The 16,967-nt window shown below is 43.0% G+C and overlaps 2 protein-coding genes across 5 annotated transcripts in view; one reads left to right on the top strand and one right to left on the bottom strand.

Moving 5' to 3' along the window:
* The window catches only part of LRRK2 (leucine rich repeat kinase 2), a 77,184-nt gene extending 67,694 nt beyond the window's left edge, over positions 1 to 9,490 (top strand). The window contains exon 51 of the mRNA XM_084509784.1: positions 1 to 9,490. Within this exon, the coding sequence (XP_084365910.1) occupies positions 1 to 122 (122 nt within the window). The 3' untranslated portion in view covers positions 123 to 9,490.
* ERGIC2 (ERGIC and golgi 2) overlaps positions 8,768 to 16,967 on the bottom strand; it is a 22,672-nt gene continuing 14,472 nt past the window's right edge. For all 4 annotated transcript variants that reach the window (XM_084509805.1, XM_084509808.1, XM_084509806.1 and 1 more), the window contains exons 9-14: positions 16,137 to 16,192; positions 15,040 to 15,138; positions 13,720 to 13,817; positions 12,025 to 12,187; positions 11,225 to 11,304; positions 8,768 to 10,847 (exon numbers count right to left, since the gene is read on the bottom strand). In XM_084509805.1, the coding sequence (XP_084365931.1) occupies positions 10,782 to 10,847; positions 11,225 to 11,304; positions 12,025 to 12,187; positions 13,720 to 13,817; positions 15,040 to 15,138; positions 16,137 to 16,192 (562 nt within the window). In that variant the 3' untranslated portion in view covers positions 8,768 to 10,781. The remainder of the gene's footprint in view (positions 10,848 to 11,224; positions 11,305 to 12,024; positions 12,188 to 13,719; positions 13,818 to 15,039; positions 15,139 to 16,136; positions 16,193 to 16,967) is intronic.

The following is a 16,967-nucleotide window of genomic DNA, read 5'->3' on the forward strand; positions in this document are numbered from 1 at the left end:
AATTACAATCCTGTTTGTCAGTGTGGGACATTAACCTCCCCCACGAAGTGCAAAACCTGAAAAAACATATAGAAATGAGACAGGAGCTAGCAGAAAAAATGAAGAGCTTTCCTTTGGACTGAAAAAAAAAAACACCCTGCAAGTGCTATTCCCTTTTCTAGACTGCTATCCTAACTCACTGTGCAATATTTACTGCTTCTTGTTGCTGGGCTTTTTAACACAAAACCAGGAAAAAAAAGTGCCATGGGACAAGATCTTCCCAAATCATGGTATACCAAGCAGAAAGAAGGTTGTTAGTTTGTAGTATTTCAAAGGACAGAAAATCGTTGAGAAATTAAGAAACTGAAGTGTTCTCACGTGTCTGTTTACTTGTTAAATCCTGTTCTGAGCAACTCTGGCTCAGCTTCAGGATAACTTTGTTCATCCGGTTTTTGATCCCTGTCAAACTGGTAATAAGCCAGGAGCCTGGAAATGGCTCTTGTTTACTTCATTATCTCTGTTGAGTTGATGCTGTAATAAGGAGCAAAATCTAAGCCTCTGTGTGCTTATTGCCGTTTGCATGTGTGAGTTTTCTCTGATGATTCATATTTTCTTAGCAAGTCAGAGCTCATGACCTTGGGCCTGTGAAAGAAAACATTCTGTTTTATATAAAGAGCAGTGTTTGAGGGAACGTGTCGTGGCTGCATTACTGCTGCTGAAAACAGCGGGCAGAAGTGAGGCATTGCTGAACAGTAATGAATAATTCCATGAATAATTGACATTTTTCATTGTGATCAGGAAAAAAAAATTATGCTAAAATAATAAAATAATAAATAATAATAGTATTTAATAATAATAATAAAAAAAATCTCAGAATTCAGCATTTAAATACATTAGAGATACAGACCAGCTTCTGCAAGGTGGAGTCCTCTTGCAGTGCTGCAGTCTGCCCTGTTCCAAGATGCAGTCACAGCTCCGAGCATTACCAGTCGTCTGTGTCTGTTGTACAGGTGTAAAAGCCGAGAGAAAACAGACAGCGAAAACTCTTGATCTAAATGCTGCTGCAACTCGTACCACGAAGAAAGAAGCACGCTGCTGCATCCAGACTGCTAGTCCTTAGTACGATGTGCTGCCTTGATTTAGTCTTGTTTTAATTTATATCATTATTTTGGCGGTAAGCAGTGAAACCTTGAGGAGTGGAAGAGTTAGCTACCTCTTGTAACTCCACAAGAATTTGTTGCCACATGTCTTCATTCAGGAGCTGTATCTCGTTGTTCCCTGGCTATTAGTCCAAGCTGCTGCTTACAGCCTTCGCTCACCTGCTCTAAGTGCCTTCTTTCTGTCCACCAGAAGACAGAGCTCATTTTCTTATTGTGATACCAAAAGAATCTATAGAGTGCTCCTGAAATCTCAAGCAGTACCCAGAGCCACTCCTGAGTTTATTTCTATGGAGCTGAACGAGGGTTAGTGCCACCAGAAGGTTCTTGGTTCCAATTTTACAGTTTTGGAGAATTTGTATATATATCCAACCACTGCTCCCTTCTTCTGTTTTCTGCCCATGGTTGTGTGTACTCAGGATTCCTTTCAGAGATGTACCCCGGTTTTGTTTGTTTGTGTTTAATGTATTCTTGTATTCTTCATACTGAGAATAATTTGCTATTTATATGGGATTTTATAACTCAGAAAATATATATTATTGTATAATCAATACTTTTTTAAAAAGACAGAATATATGTAATGTGATTATGTTTATTTATAAATCATTTTGACATGTAACTCATATCTTTTTATTAAAACCCTGCTTTGTTAATATCATTGTTTACTTTCTCATTACTGAATTTCCAAGGAGGAGCTTTTGTGTGCAGCTTTTGTTGAGCTTAATCCCTTACATTAAGATCACAGAACTGTAGGGGTTGGAAGGGACCTCCAGAGATGAGGGCAGACACTATTCCCTCATCAAGGTCATCGATGAAGATGTTGAACAAGACCGGACCCAGCACAGAACCCCCCCAGGGAACACTGCTAGCCACAAGTCTGCAGTCCAACTCTGTGCTGCCAATCACCACCCTCTGAGCTCAGCCAGTCAGCCAGTTCGCAACCCACCTCGCTGTCCACTCCTCTATCCCACACTTTCTCAGCTTTGCGAGCAGGATGTCGAGGGAGACAGTACTGAAAGCCTTGCTAAAGTCAAGGTAGATGACACACACTGCTCTCCTCCCATCTACCCAGCTGGTGATGCCATCATAGCAGGCAACGAGGTTGGTCAAGCACAATTTCCCCTTTGGTGAAATTTTTCCACATTTCATAGACCTTCTTCCTTTTGGTCTTGTCAATGAGCTCCTTGCTCATCCATGCAGGTCTCCTGTCCTCCTTCCCCAGTTTCCTACGTTTAGGGATGCATCGATCCCAAGCTTGGAAGAAGTGCTGTTTGAATGGTGCCTAGCTCCACCACCTGTGTCAGAAAATTATCTCCAAGGTATTGTAGGAACTGCTTGGACTGCACGTGCCTGGCCGAGTTGCTAACCCAACAGCTGTCTGGATAAATAAAGTCCCCCGTAAGACCCAGTGCCCAGGATCTTGCTGCTAGTGGCCTTCCTAAAGAGGCCATAGCCCTCAATGACAGCGTTCTAGTCATGAGAGCTGTTCCACCACATCTCCACGATCACAATGAGATTGTGGCCCCATGACCGTACACAGATCTCGAGCTGATCCTGTTTATTCCCCATGCTTCGTGCATGGGAATACAGGGACTTCAGGGAAGCAGCAGGAGCAGTTGCCCCTAGAGAGATGCAAGAGGCCAGACGGCATATCAGGAACATAACACAGACATACCCAGAGCTAATGAGACAAACAATCTATGTTATGATGAACTCTTCAGATACAAGAGGCATCAGAAAGCAGCAAAAAAGGGAAAAAAAAAAAAAAAAAAAAAGTTATTGGCCTAGGAAATGGAGAAGGGCTCAGTGAGTGAGTGACTAAAAGATGACATTCATATTTTTCTATCAGACTTCAGTTAGACAATTTTACAAACAATTCCCCTTGTTACTTTTTTCCTCGCCTGTCAGTCATTAAAAAGCTGAAGACAACTTCCATTACTTGGCTTAAGAGGATGAATTTTTCTGCTCAGAAAACTGTTGTTTTTGTTTTTTTTCTGTCTGAGTTAGTTATGCAGCTGTACTATGAACTAATCTCAAGACTACTTATTTTCTGTCTTTTAAATAAAACCTTCTCCAAGTCATTTCAACAAGTGTAAAAAAAAAAAAAAAAAGTTCACCTTTGTTGACTGTCCACTGTGGCCCTTTTGTGACCTTACCAAATCACTTTTGGTTAGATGGGTGCCTATCTTTTTAATAATTTTGTTTATAAGTACATTAACACAGCAAGGTGAGATCTGAGAGTCATACTTATCGCATATTTGTATTTTTAAATCCATGATTTTTAAGAAAAAAGCACAAACGACTGCTGTTGTATTAGCAAAGTGAAACTTGGTTTAGCAAATATTTAGAAGAAAATGCAAGTAAAATTTCCAGTATTACCCTTCAAGAATTTCTTCTCTATATTTATGGAATGTACACCTACAGTATGAAGACAGCAGTGCCCATATGTGCACAGACTCTTTAACACAAACTAGTTCCTATTAGATTAAATAACAGAATTACAAGAATAATCAAATTATGATTTATTTATTTTTTTGCCTGCAGAGTACACTGTGATGAATTTATTGTTCCTGGTATCTACCACTTATTTGTACTGGGGCAGTAAACTGGAAATATTTTTGGAAGTTATTAAACATTACAATATACCCCAGCTTGACTGCCCTGGCTGCAGCATGCGACAGCTCCTGCCTGCCTTCCTGCAGCAGGACATCACATCACGGACTCGAAGGACAGGCTTTGGGCTCACCCACAGGTCCTGGGTCCCCAACATGGTGACAGGAGCGCAGTGACCCAGACCTCCAGCATCGCCCCCTCTTCTGCTGCCCTTCATTTTGACAGCTCCTGCCAAGCTCTGCCCACGCAGGATCATAGTAGGGAACAACTGAGCTGCAAATAAATGAACTTTGGGTACATTAATGCTTGGTCCTGCTGCTTTTCATTGCCTTGACATCTCTGCAGTCACCTTGACGGCATCTGTTCACCCTCACCGCTCCCCAGCGGGGCTGAGCAGCGCTCCCAGGCTTTGCAACTGAAGCCTTAAAGCAAAGGAGCTAAGGCCAAGGGGCTTAGAAAACAGTTGGTTTCACGCTGTCACCTTCAAAAGTCACAGTAAATACCTAATAGCTGCAGAGCATCTGCTGAAGCAGAAGTAACAGAGGCTCAGCAGCAGGTTGGGGTGGCTTCGTGTGGTGAAGCCCCTGGAAGACATATGGTGGCGGTAAATGTTGGACATCAACCCAGCCACCTCCCCCCCATGCAATGGGCTGGGGGCACAGGGCAGCAAAAATAGTAGCTCCTGTCATCATCCCACACCAGTGCCTCCATCCCAGGACAGTGCTGTGGGTGTGGGGACGGGGATAAATCCCTGATATCCCTGCATGATCCTCCCTGGGGGGCTGACAGGGCTCTGGGCTGCAAAGGGCAATCACCACACGAGCAGTGTGAGGTGGCGGCCATCTTGTGAAGGGAGCCCCACACTGCCCCAGGCCTCTCCTCGGAGCCTGAACAGCAGCAAAAGTGGGGTCCAAAGCCAGAAAACACCCCTAAATCCTTCCGGGCTTGGGCAAAACCTTACACAAATGTCTGGGGAAGCTAATTACACGCACTACCTGTTATATTACTGTAAGCATTTCCTGCTAAGCACTTGCATAAAGCCATGTGAATATTACCATTTTTAAGCCCTCTACCTTGATGCCTAGAGCAGGGCTGACCGTTCTCCTTGGTAGACCTCTACCTTGTCCTGGCCAGACCTCTCTGAGAAGAAGGGCTCTTGGTCTTCCTTCAGAGCTCCAGCTGCTCGTGGTGCTGCTGGCCAGGTGAAGGGAGATGTTCCCTCCTGCCTGACAGCCATGGGCTGCTGCAGCCGCAACTTAGTGCGTTAGTCTAATGCTGTTGGATTTAGGCAGCTGGTGTATCTCAAAGGAAGCTGTTAAATTGTGTTGCACAAGGTTCAGTGAGTTTGATAGCACTTGGAAGAGGTCTGACTTTGAAAGGTGCAACGGCAGCCCCAGCTAGGTGGAGACAGCCAGGCCCAACTACCACAGCTGGTCACACTTGTTCTTAATACCTAACTGCTAGCCAGATAATTAAGTTTTGGTAATCAGCAATTCTCAAATATTTTCCATGCATCAAAATTCTTTTTTTTTTTTTTTTTTAACCCCCTCTCCTCCATAATAATTGGATGTGCTGAGCATTCACACTTCATTTTCCTTGCAAATAATAGTAATAAAAAAAAACCTTTCAATTCCCAGATATTATAGCCAGATCCAGGAGGGGACGCAAACACCTGAGCTCTGCAGGGGCTCAGAAGTGCAACTCTCTGGTCCAGCATCACGAAGCCTGAAGTCCCCATAGCTGAAGCTGGAAAAAAATAAAAAATAAGAGGGATGCCCAAGGTGGGTGGTTTTGCAAGCCATGTCACTCCTCGGTGGCACTGGCACTGAGAGGAGCCCTTGGAAAAGGCAGATGCAGACAGGGTATCAGGGTACAGGGGGAGACACCTGCTTACCCGATGCTGGTGGCCTTGGTCCTGGAGACAAGCAGGGATGGTCCTTCCTGAAGGAGCTCAGAAAGCCTCCAGCTTCCACAAATGCAGGCCTGGAGATAAGGGTACAGGCAGGGAATCTGCACAGTGTTGCCCAACTCACCTTGTCCATGGTGAGGCTCCTGGGTGGTGACTACAGCCCACAACACCTCTGGTGCTGGCAGAGCAAAGCTGAAACAGCTTCTTCCTGGGACAGCGGGGACCTGAGCATGGCTGCCCCCAGGGCCTCTGCTCACCCAGAGCCTGCCAGGCACCCACTTGCAATTGCCTCTTGCCCCTAATACCAGGAGGGTCATCCTCAACGCAAGCCAGACGTGCTGTTTCACACCTCAAATGGCTGGCTCTCAGACTCTGAGCATCTCTCCCTTTACATTTAAAAAAAAAAAGTCACAAAACCAGATTTTGCTGCAGACAACACGTGTAAGAGAGCAGCTGTGGCTTGAGCCACACAGCAGAAGAAGGGAGCACACCCCATGCCACTGCTCCACTCTGTTTGTCACCACAAGGACACTTGGGATGTCCTCCCTTTGTACCCAGGTCAATCTCCTTCCCAGCCCCTACACCAGCACCCAAGGTGCCCCTGCACTGGGCAGCCAGGGCAGGATTTTCACAGTTAAAGCACCCAGAGCAGGTAATTAAGCCTTAGCTGAAGGCCTGACGCAGCAGTGTTTCCTTTCTGTCCTTAGCAGGACTTTGGTCGAGACCTTAGGAGGGCAGAACAAAAACACCAGGCACTTGGGGTCAGCCAGCATCACCCCCTGAATTCAGCACAACTGCGTCCGTCCCTGCCAGTGAGGGACCCCCCGCTGCTGGGGAGAGGAAATGGTCTCAAGGGTAAAACTGAGTAAAAACTGGGTAAAACTTAGTGGAGACATTGCTCTAAGCTTGCTCCCTCAGCAAAATTGTCTTGTAAGGGCCAAAAAGAGAAACCTCTGCTTTCCAAAGCAGACAAATGTACAGGGTTGGGAATGGTGCTACCACCTCAAAGCATCTCAGACTCACAGAAGACTCATCTGGAAAGATGGGAAAAGGTGACACCGCCTCGCTCCTGTGCCAGGAGGAACTAGAAATGCTCGGGAAAGGACACCGAGCCACAGCAGAAGATAAAGATGAAGCACCTCAGAACGCTGACCTGTGGCACCAAGCCTCCTAGGGCACAGGAGGCAGCGGGCAGAGTCCCGTAGGGCTTCGAGAAGCGTTAGCAGCTCAACATCAGCTGCATATGCAGGCAGGGACATTTCCTCTAACCAAGAGACTACCACCAAGTCCAAAACACCAGACATGGCTTGCATGAACCAAGTGCTGGTAGGAAAAACATCTTTACAAAAACGAGGTAGAACAGATGCACGTAACAGATGTAGCCCGGATACTCCCACCTTCTGCGATACCTTTTAAAAAGAGGCCAAGGTCTTTGCAGGCATTCAAAACCAGGCTCTTCAAATCTCACATCTTCGCAAAAAAAAAAAAAAAAAAGCCAAATTTATCCCCAATGTGTGTGTGCCTCTGACAGTTCCTAGGCAACGGTGCTGGCTGCTCAGAGCTCAGCTCATCACATCGCTCCCTGAAGAGCTCAGAGGGATCTCCGTGAGCCACCTCCCGGCACAGGAGGCACCCAGGGCAGAGCCAGTGGCTGCAGAGACGCTGCAGGAAACCAGGTGGGTGCTTTTCGGGATGGGAAGAGTTGAATATAGAGTTCAAATTACTCAGCCATTTCTAGTATGAGAATTTCAAGGGGAGTGTCATCTTGTTTTGATTTTTTTTCCTAAGAAAATCTCCTGCTTAGGTTAACACAATCCCTCTTCTACTTCTGAGCATGAATTCATCTTGATTCATATCTACTCCGGAGCATGAATTCATCCTCCTCAATTCCACGCCAGCAAGAGCCCCAAAACATCTGCCAGGAAAGCCAGAAACAAAGGGAAGGAGCCCAGGGAAGGGAAGTTTCCTTCCCCATTCTCACACCCACTCTACTCGCATTTCACCGCCTGTCCTGCTACAGGCGCTGCACGCCACAGAAGGTGGTGAGAATGATGGATGGACACCCGGCTCTCCAGCTGTAGCCACAACAGGCAGCAGGAGGCTGTTGCAGGAACCTCTGTGGGTTCCCCGTCACATCACCTACCTGCACACACCCCAGCACATCCTGCTCCTCTTGTGCTCCCACGATGCGGGGAACACATCCACGAGCCGAGTGATGTGCTCTTACCACAATTTCACGAATTTACTCCCTGTATCAGCTCACAATCAATCCTCCCTCCCCAAAGAACTCTCAATCGTGGATTGTAATGTTTAAAAAACAGCTCCCTGCATGTTGTGTGGGCCTGCCCCTGCCCCTTCACACATCTGCTTCCCAGCGCTGTACCATAAAGCAAACAGGACCCAGACTGAGCTCCTGCAGGTAACGGGGCACGCTGCATCCTTACCTTCTGCCTTTCTTTGAAGTCTTTTTGTGAAATGTATCAAGAAGCACAATAGTGAAGTGTGACATCCCAAATTAGAGATTTTATAGTGATTTTTCAATGCTGTGCCAGTCTGTGCCAGGTGATGGGGCCTGAAGGTACTCTTCTCTCTTGATTTAAAAAAAAAAAATAAGCTTGTTGTTTTATCTTGAGCCCTAAAACCAACAGGTTGAGAAATACCTGCTCACATTGCTTCCCCACTTTCTCTTTTTGATCATTGTTCCTCACCCAGAAAATGATCATATTAACTTACTACCCCCCACACACCACCATCAGGATTTTATTTCCCTTGGGAAGCCCATTCCTTTCCTTTCTTTCCATATTCCACTCACTGTTTGCCCACAACATAGATAAACACAAAAAAAATCATTTCAACGAACTGTTTTCTTGGGAACCCCCTTGCACATCCTGGCTAAGGTAATTAAAATGTGTGGCACCAGCTGTAACGACCAAACCCTCTGCAGGGTGATGGCAAACAGCACCAAACAGCGAAGTTGAGCTGATCCTGCACTCAGCCTGCAACACAGTGCCTCAGCCCTGGAAGTCAACCCCAAATCCTCTCCCGCTAGCAGCCAGCTGTCACGCGAGCTCTGCTCCAGACAGAACACCACGAATACGCCACACGAGGATTTAAGACACACCAAGCCACTTGGCTGTTTTATGTGAGAATAGAAAATAACATTTACTTTCTGATACAGAGTCAACTGAGATCAAAACCTCCGCCGGTGCTGTCTGTTCCACGCAGCTGAGAAATGGGTGATAGGACAGAGCCCAGAGCAGAACCAGCCTGGGAAGTAGGCAAAAAGCCTCGGAGGGAAATGCCAAAGAGATTCGGGAACCCAGAACTTACAGCTTCTGACCTTCTTGCTCACTAAGAACGAGAGTTTGTTTCTCAAGTTGCTGGAGTTTTAATTAGTGTTAAAAAAAAAAAAAAGTGAAAACCATAAACTCAAAAAATATAAAAAGACCAAACTTGGCTGCCAACCCCAAGGACCTGCCCTCCTGTCTTTCTCAAGAGGGAAACTGGACAAAGGTCTTTCCTCATGTCCCACATTTTATTTTAGCATTTCGTGTAATTTCTCAATTTCAGAAGCCCTTTGCTTTGCATAGCAAATCAGCTAAATTATTTGTACTGTGCTCATCACCAATACCCACGTGTCCAGTAAATCACGCTAACAGAAGTCAGCAAAAATCTGACAACACCAGAGATTTTTATTTTCCATAGTCGGTCCTCTTTTTTTTTTTTTTTTTAATATCCAATATGGTGAATAAGGCCAGGATCAGCATCATCTCCTAACGCATTATTAAACCAACTTTGCTGAGAAGGAATCACACTGATACCACTTTTCACCCTGGTGGAGTAACTGTTTAACCACAGGTGTGTGCCAGTAGCTCAGCAGTAAGTGGGTGTTCTTCAGTTTCTCCAAGCACCATCTCCATTAACAACATTCACTCTCAGTGGCGTATTTACAATATAAAACCGATATTGCTCTTTTCATTTATTTTACAAAAACCTTCATGAACAACCAGGATTAACTCCACGTCATCACTTCTCATCATTTTTCCGCAGCTAAACGGTTCAGATTCCCCAAAGTTGGGCCTAATTTGGATACCACCTCCACTGCTGCCTGCCTGGACTAGCAGCCTGGCCAGCTGGCCTGAATCCCGTGTTTTTGCAGTATTTAAGTGAACCAAAGCAAGGCAGTTTCTTGCTCTTGCTCTTTTTCCTTACGTGCTAGCAGCAGGGGTACAATGAAGATTGCATCAAAGCAACTTCTTTATTTAAGAAAGGGGTGTATGAAGAGTTTTCCTGATCTTTTGCTAGGGAGCCAAGACTACGCTCAGAAACCTTATTTAAAAGGTTTCTGATTCCACCTCAAAAAACAGCACCAGGCACACAGGAACCCATTCTCAGAGGCCTCGAGAACATCCCACTAAGCACCAGGAGCAATATTGTCACTGCTGGCTAAGCGGCCGTGTGAGAACACAGAGGCACAAACCTGCTCTGCGTTAAGGAACGGGGAGACCGCAAAGGCAGCGGATACAACCAACGTTATGGCTTGGGCTCCATCTTACTCCCTGAGTTCTCTCTCTCAAGCAGGACTTCCCAAAATCACTCCCAGCCTGTAAGAATGGCATCTCAGCCCCCACCCTCAGCCATCGAAGAAGAACAAGAAAACCCAGACCCCTAGAAGAAAAAAACAGCTTTGCTACTGTCCCTCTTTGCCTACTGCCCGGCTCTTCCACACATCCCACGTGGTCTCTGTCCTCCCCGGAGCCTGCTAGCCTTCCCCAGCACAGAATCAAGGCCCTGAGCAGACACTCCAGTGGCTGATGACAGTCATCACAAAGACATTCAGCTCGACCACGAATACTGTACTGGCAGGAACGCTCCTTTAATCCCCAGCTGGTCCACGGCACCACTCTCAGAACTTCCTATGACTCCATACGTGCTTAAAAAGACAAGAAGTTACAGAAATTTTGTTGGTTTTGTTGTTTGCTTTTTTTTTTTTTTTTGTAGAGGCTTCATTTTTTTCTGCCGCCCATCAGTACTGTCTCTGCATATTGCACAATGTTTTCTTTATTATAAAAAAAAAAGTCTTCTGTATCAGGCAGGACGAAAGAAAATTCTCTCAGGAGGCGCTAATGCGTGTTATTGTCTGTACTTAGAGGTAAGTGGTTGCTTGTGTGGCCATCGGGAAGTGGGACCTAGTTAAACAAAAACCAAACGTTATTAGCGGCTTGTCTGGGAACATTAATCCCCCGCTGCCACCCCAAAACCACATTTCTTCTCCAAAAGTTGTACAATTTTTATTCTATGAGCCTATTTACCTCCCTTTATCTCCTCCCACTCACCTAACTTTGCCAGCTGGCAAACTTGAACAAAATTTGAAGACAAGGCTCCCTACAGGCTACATGGAAAAAATACAATTAAAATGAAATTGAGTCGTTTCGAGAGGAACATCACTACTAATGTCCAACGTAAAAGACTGCTCAGTTCTTCCACACTGCGTAACAGTAGCCCACAGGCTGACCAGCAGTAGCACTGGATACTTATTTAATACCTATCAAGTAGTTTTTCTTACCGACGTAGATTTGTAAGAGCCCAGTCTGAACCGGCAAAAAATAACTTCTGCTACAAATCTTCCAAAACCGTGTAAAATTCCTGCAACGTCAAACAAGATTTAAATCGTCACAAGAAGTAAGACTGAAGTATTTATGGCAATATTACAGCAAAGCTCTACAATACCTAGATACAGTGCAGTGCAATAGACCAGTATGTGAAATGCTAAGAAAAGAACTACCAAAATAAAAGTGGAAACATCAAGGAAGGAAACAAAGTTCTTGCATTCTGAAATGCATCAATAAAAACAAAAACAAGGCTATCCAAACAAATTTAATACCCCTGCCTGGCTTTAACAGGTGAAAATACACTCTGAGAAAAAACACTACTTTGAAAGACAGCGCTTTTACAACAGCCTCTTCAAGTGAAAGCTAGAGAACAAATAACAGGGCACCTTGGTTACAAGTTATGTTGTGACTAACAAAGCGAATTGTGCCCTCTGACTTGGTTTATTTCCTCTGAAGACCAAATCCTGTAGTACGTTGATAAGTTGCATAAGGAAAATCCTCCCAGTGACTTCAGATGGAAATGTTATCTCAATTTTTGGCACTGATTTAGCACAAGAATCCAGCTACAGAAAATACACAGAACATCAGAAGAAAACAGCAGCCCCCTCCAGACAAAGCATTCTGGAACACTGACAAGGAGTAGCTTTTATTGCATATTTCAGGACTCCCTGTTATTTATCCAAAACATACTCACAGTAACCTATAAAAAAGGATCTAATAGGGCGTAAGAAAAAGGGAGAGTACTGACAGTTACCTGTAGTTGAAAAAATTCCCCCAATAATGCCACAGAGACGTACTAAGAACTGCCAAAAAGGCATGTGCTCTTCTGTCACTGTCACCATAAGTGAACTGATATCGTATTTCATGAATATTCCTGACACCCCGTGGCTGCCAGCTGCGTGGTTAATTACTCTTTCCTGAGAGATCGGAGAGAAACCCAAGTTAGTTGCACCTTATTAGTCACAAGGAAAACTATCTGAATAGATGTGATGACAAAACTACTTCATCAGAGAGATGAGGGTCGCAGTCCTGGTCTAGGCTGTGAAATCAGGAGCATGCAGTGGCGTAACACAGTGCCCCAGCTCTTTATGCACTGCTATTAACCACTTAACTCAAGATGAGAACTTCAGGAAAACATTTATGTTGTTGAACAGCCTGAGCTATTGCAGTTATCTCTAGTGGTACATGCAAATCTGCAAACAGCATCTACAACTTGTTAGGCTTCATCCTTCTCCTTCCTTTGAAGCACATCTCTGGATTTACGTGCCACAGAGGATTTAAGTGCTGGTTCTTAGAAAGCATCAGGGAAGATCCTAAGCTTGAATATACCATAAAAATTCAGAAGCTTAACTTAAATTAGACCAAGGCTTTTTTTTTTTTTTTTTTTTTTTTTTCTCATTGTGTGCTTGCTCTGCTTCCTATGATGCTCACCACTGGCTTCTTGCTGTATTCACATTTTATCCATGGCTAGCTGGCCACCTTTCTCTGGGTCTGCACACGTGCCTACTCTTATGCAATAAATGTGTCGATTTGTCCAGTGAATAACTGCTCTGAACAGCCTTTTGTTCATAGCTCTTCTGCTGGGGAGTTGGTTTCCAACGGTAAACACAAGCAAACTGTACAAGCAACAGGACTACCTCCTGAGAGAGACTGAGCAAGTACATAATGCCACTTCGCCTCCTCTATTGACAAGTTTTTCTCCCTCCCAACTTGAAAGTGTGGCAACCTTCCTACTGAATAAAACTGCCATCCGAATCTCTGAACTTCCTTTTAACCCAAGGCTTCCTCCACAACCTTCGCTTTAGCTGCTGGTTTTAATTCAGCTTTTTCACAAATATATTTTTTTTCTTGGCTTGTGAATAAAAGATCAAAATGTAGTTCAGAGCCTGGAAATGATGAGACACGTAGCTGGTACATGCATGGCCTTTTACAGAAGTCTTTTAAATTGGTATCTTATGATCTGCTCATGCACCATACTGCAATAATTACTTCCTTTACAGATTCATCACTACAAGTTTCTCCAAGCTCAGAAGAACTGGAAGCTCTCCAGTCTGAAGAATAATTAAAGTCAGTGGTTCAACAAAGGCTAAACAAGACAGCTGAGAGACAGAAATGCTGTGTTTTGTTTCATACACATTGGTTCCATTTCTAACACTCCACAACCAAGTTCATGACACCCTGACATGCAATTTTCATCCTATTTCCTCCACAGACAAATTTTAGAGATGCAAAATATTAATGCAAGAAGTTACCATGCATCAGCAAGCATATGCATTTGAACATCAGAATCACACTATTTACAGATAAATCCAGTGCACTGGAAAATTGTATAGGCTACATTTGTACTAGAGGAGTTTTCAAAAACTAAGCCTCAGTTCTCACATTTGAGCTTTTAAGACCAATCACTGCTAGATTTTCCCCTGCAGGGTTCTCTCTTATTTCCACTTACCCTTTCTGTCACTGAAAATTGATGAGTTTCTGCTGAAATTTTGTATGTATGAAGTTTGGTTGGCACAACTGTGATAAAATACTGGAACATCTGGTTGTCTGGAAGAAAACAAATCTCACTGTTCAGTTAAGTACGGAGTAAAAAGATTATCTGAGACACAGTCATAAAGAAGTCAAACAAAAACAGTTTAAGACAGTTAACCAACTACACCATTTGCAGCAGGGACATTCTTCAAGGGATACCAGAACTGCCCAGACTACTTCAGCACAATCTATGTGAACAAAGTTTGCAAGGGGCAAAGCCTACATCAGATCTGTACTCAGAAATTCACATTTTACCTACGTAACAAAAAGATTCATTAAAGTCAAGCCACTCAGATCTGTAAATGAAATGCACAGAGTTTCCCAGGGCAGTAGAATGAGTTTCACAGTCACATTTTACATGATACAAACTGCCACAGGCATATCTATCTTGACTTGACAATGGTTTGAATAGATTTTAGGCATTTAATCATCTATGTAAAGCCAGAATCCCTTCTAAACTCGTTATGGTTTCCTCTCCTGATTAGAGAGTCTTCTAGAGACTTCTTCTAAAGCAATCAGTAGGCTTATGCATTTATGATTGCTCTGTCTTCATTCAATTTTCTTAGAGAACAAACATTGATAAATTGAAGCAATTTATTTCAATTACACAAAATCATTCTGGCTGGAACAGCCAATGCACCAAGGGCTGACTTTGAAGCAACAGCAGCTTTAGCAGATCCTGGGGACCCCTTGCATGGGGAATAGGAGAAGTCAGAAGATGAGACAGTTATCTCTTTAAAGTAGGTTACTACTTTTTTTTTTATACATGAGAAAACAGCAATATACTAAGACTCCTGATGCCAGATATTTTACTTTGTGTGTGTGTGTGTGTGGTGGAGGTAGGTTTAGGGATTTTGTTTGGTTTCGATCTTTTTTTGTTGTTGTTTTATTGCTTTTTATTATTATTATTTTTAAACCAAAAGAGTTTTACAGACCCTCCTCTGTAGCACACAGTTGCAAAACTCTTTACAACTAGTGCAGGCATACAGTAACTTCAATACAAGCCTGGACTAAACTGCAAAACATCTTCAGCAAAACACTGAGGTCCAACAGTACCGATCTTAAAAAGATGTCTAAGATGCCATGTCAGTAATCAAACAGTGCAATGTTCACTATCAAATGTAATAAAGCATATTATTTGTAAGTCACACAAATCATGAAATGTGATAATGTTTTACATGTAATTATTGGAAGAATATACAAAACAAGATGCTTTTTTTGAACACACAACACTTACGATCTGATGCTATTTTTTCTGTTCCATCCAAGGGATTGATAATTCCTGGAATAAGCTCTCCAAATGACAGATGATCTATTCTGTGTGAGAAGTTGTAGGCTGAAAAACAATACAGAAAAATGAAACAACATTTTTGAACTATGAGCTTCTGTACTTTTCTCAGAGAAAAAAAAACACACATTGGAGAACATATAATTAGAAAACTTAGAACATTAGTGTGCATTTCATTGCATTTGTGCTTGTAATTGTAATAAATCCACATACATATCTCAAATACAATTCAAATTATTTTGAAAGAAATTCAGTTTCTGTGCAAAAGAAATTCTAAAACAAATTACATCTGTATTTGAACCACCCTAGAAGCTGGAAAGAGTCAAAACTTCATGACAGGAAACTTCTTGTTCATCAAATACTGAAGTTCTACAATTCAGGTTGTTGCACATAACAGTATTAAAAAGACTAAAATTTCATAAATTTAATGTACAGAGGAAACATAAGGCACCTGTCAAGTTATTACATTGCCTGATTTTGCAGATATCTGAGCTTCACAATATTAAACACCTGCGCTAATGTACATTCACAGGCAGACATGGAGATTTAAACCAATTAAATATCAAGTTCATTTTTCAAAGTAAGTCACCCTTGCCTGTCAGTAAGTGTTGCAACAATACACATTTAGCACCCAGACTCATAACCTGAAAAATGAAGGGTCTAGGGGCAGAGGTCAAACATTTTTAACCTTTTGAAAAACAGATTTTGCAGGAAATTGGTACTTTGGACTGAAATGCAAGAATTTAATCTTTAATCCAAGATTCCTGCGTTACCATTATGTTATCATTACTATAGAAGCAACTTATTAGCATTACCTTTAGGTATAGAAGCAACACTACTAGTATTACCTATAGGTAACACTAATAGTGTTAAGGTGAAATCCCTACTGAGTTACAACACTGAAAAGAATATTCTGCACTCTCTTCTGCAATGCAGTTGCCCAGCTAGACGACCTCTGCAGCAACAAGCTATGTTAACATCTGAAACAGATGACAGCAGTCTGAAAGAAACAATACTGGTTCATAGGGAGATAACAAAGAACTTACACTCATGGCTTACAAGGGCTGCCAAGTGTGCATGGCCTCGAGGGTGTGGTATTGCCCTAAAGAAAGTAAGATACGTTTTATGGAAAACTTGTTCAATTAAGCCACACACACAGTTCTCCTAAACAGGATTATGCAGAAAAATTTCCTCTCCCTCTCTATTTCAATACTATATAGGGAGAGAATGTCTTTTCATTTATTTATACATGAGGACTACAACAACTAACCAGGTAATGACTCTAACAATGAGGTATGAAGCAGGCTAGGGAAGAAAGCAATTTTAAAAAAAAGTAGCAGAAGAGGAGCAGACTTAACAGCAATAGAATGTAATGATGAGCAAAAGGAAGCAAGGGAAAGCAAAAGATTATTCTGGGTTTAAAAACTGGAGACAGGAAGAGAGAAGTTAAGATAGTCCATGTGAAAGGCCAAAGCAACTGGCTTTGAAAAGGGCTTAAGAAGCCATCTAGGTACAAGTCAGAGAGGTGGTTCAAGACCATACGGAAGAGACACCTGGAGAAACATCCACACAAAGGCAGCAGTTGGAATTACACGTGGATACAATAGAGTACGGACTGTGTGCTAAGGTCTCTGCTGAAAGTGATGACAGGGAAGTGAGGACAGCACAGTTGGAGAGCACAAAAAAACATAACACAAATTTGCATGAGATGTACGTAAGCTCATACCACTACAGAAGCATATTAGAAAGTCTCTCTTCAAATCAAGATGAATGGGAATTCAGCTCCCTCACTATGGTTCTGTTACTACATCTCAGCTTTGAAAAGTCCAGACAGGCCCAGAGATGGAAAGCCAGTAGAAGCAATCCATTCCATATCA

The sequence above is a fragment of the Aythya ferina genome (assembly GCF_964211825.1).
Source record: "Aythya ferina genome assembly, chromosome: 1".
NCBI classification, from domain to species: Eukaryota; Metazoa; Chordata; class Aves; order Anseriformes; family Anatidae; genus Aythya; species Aythya ferina.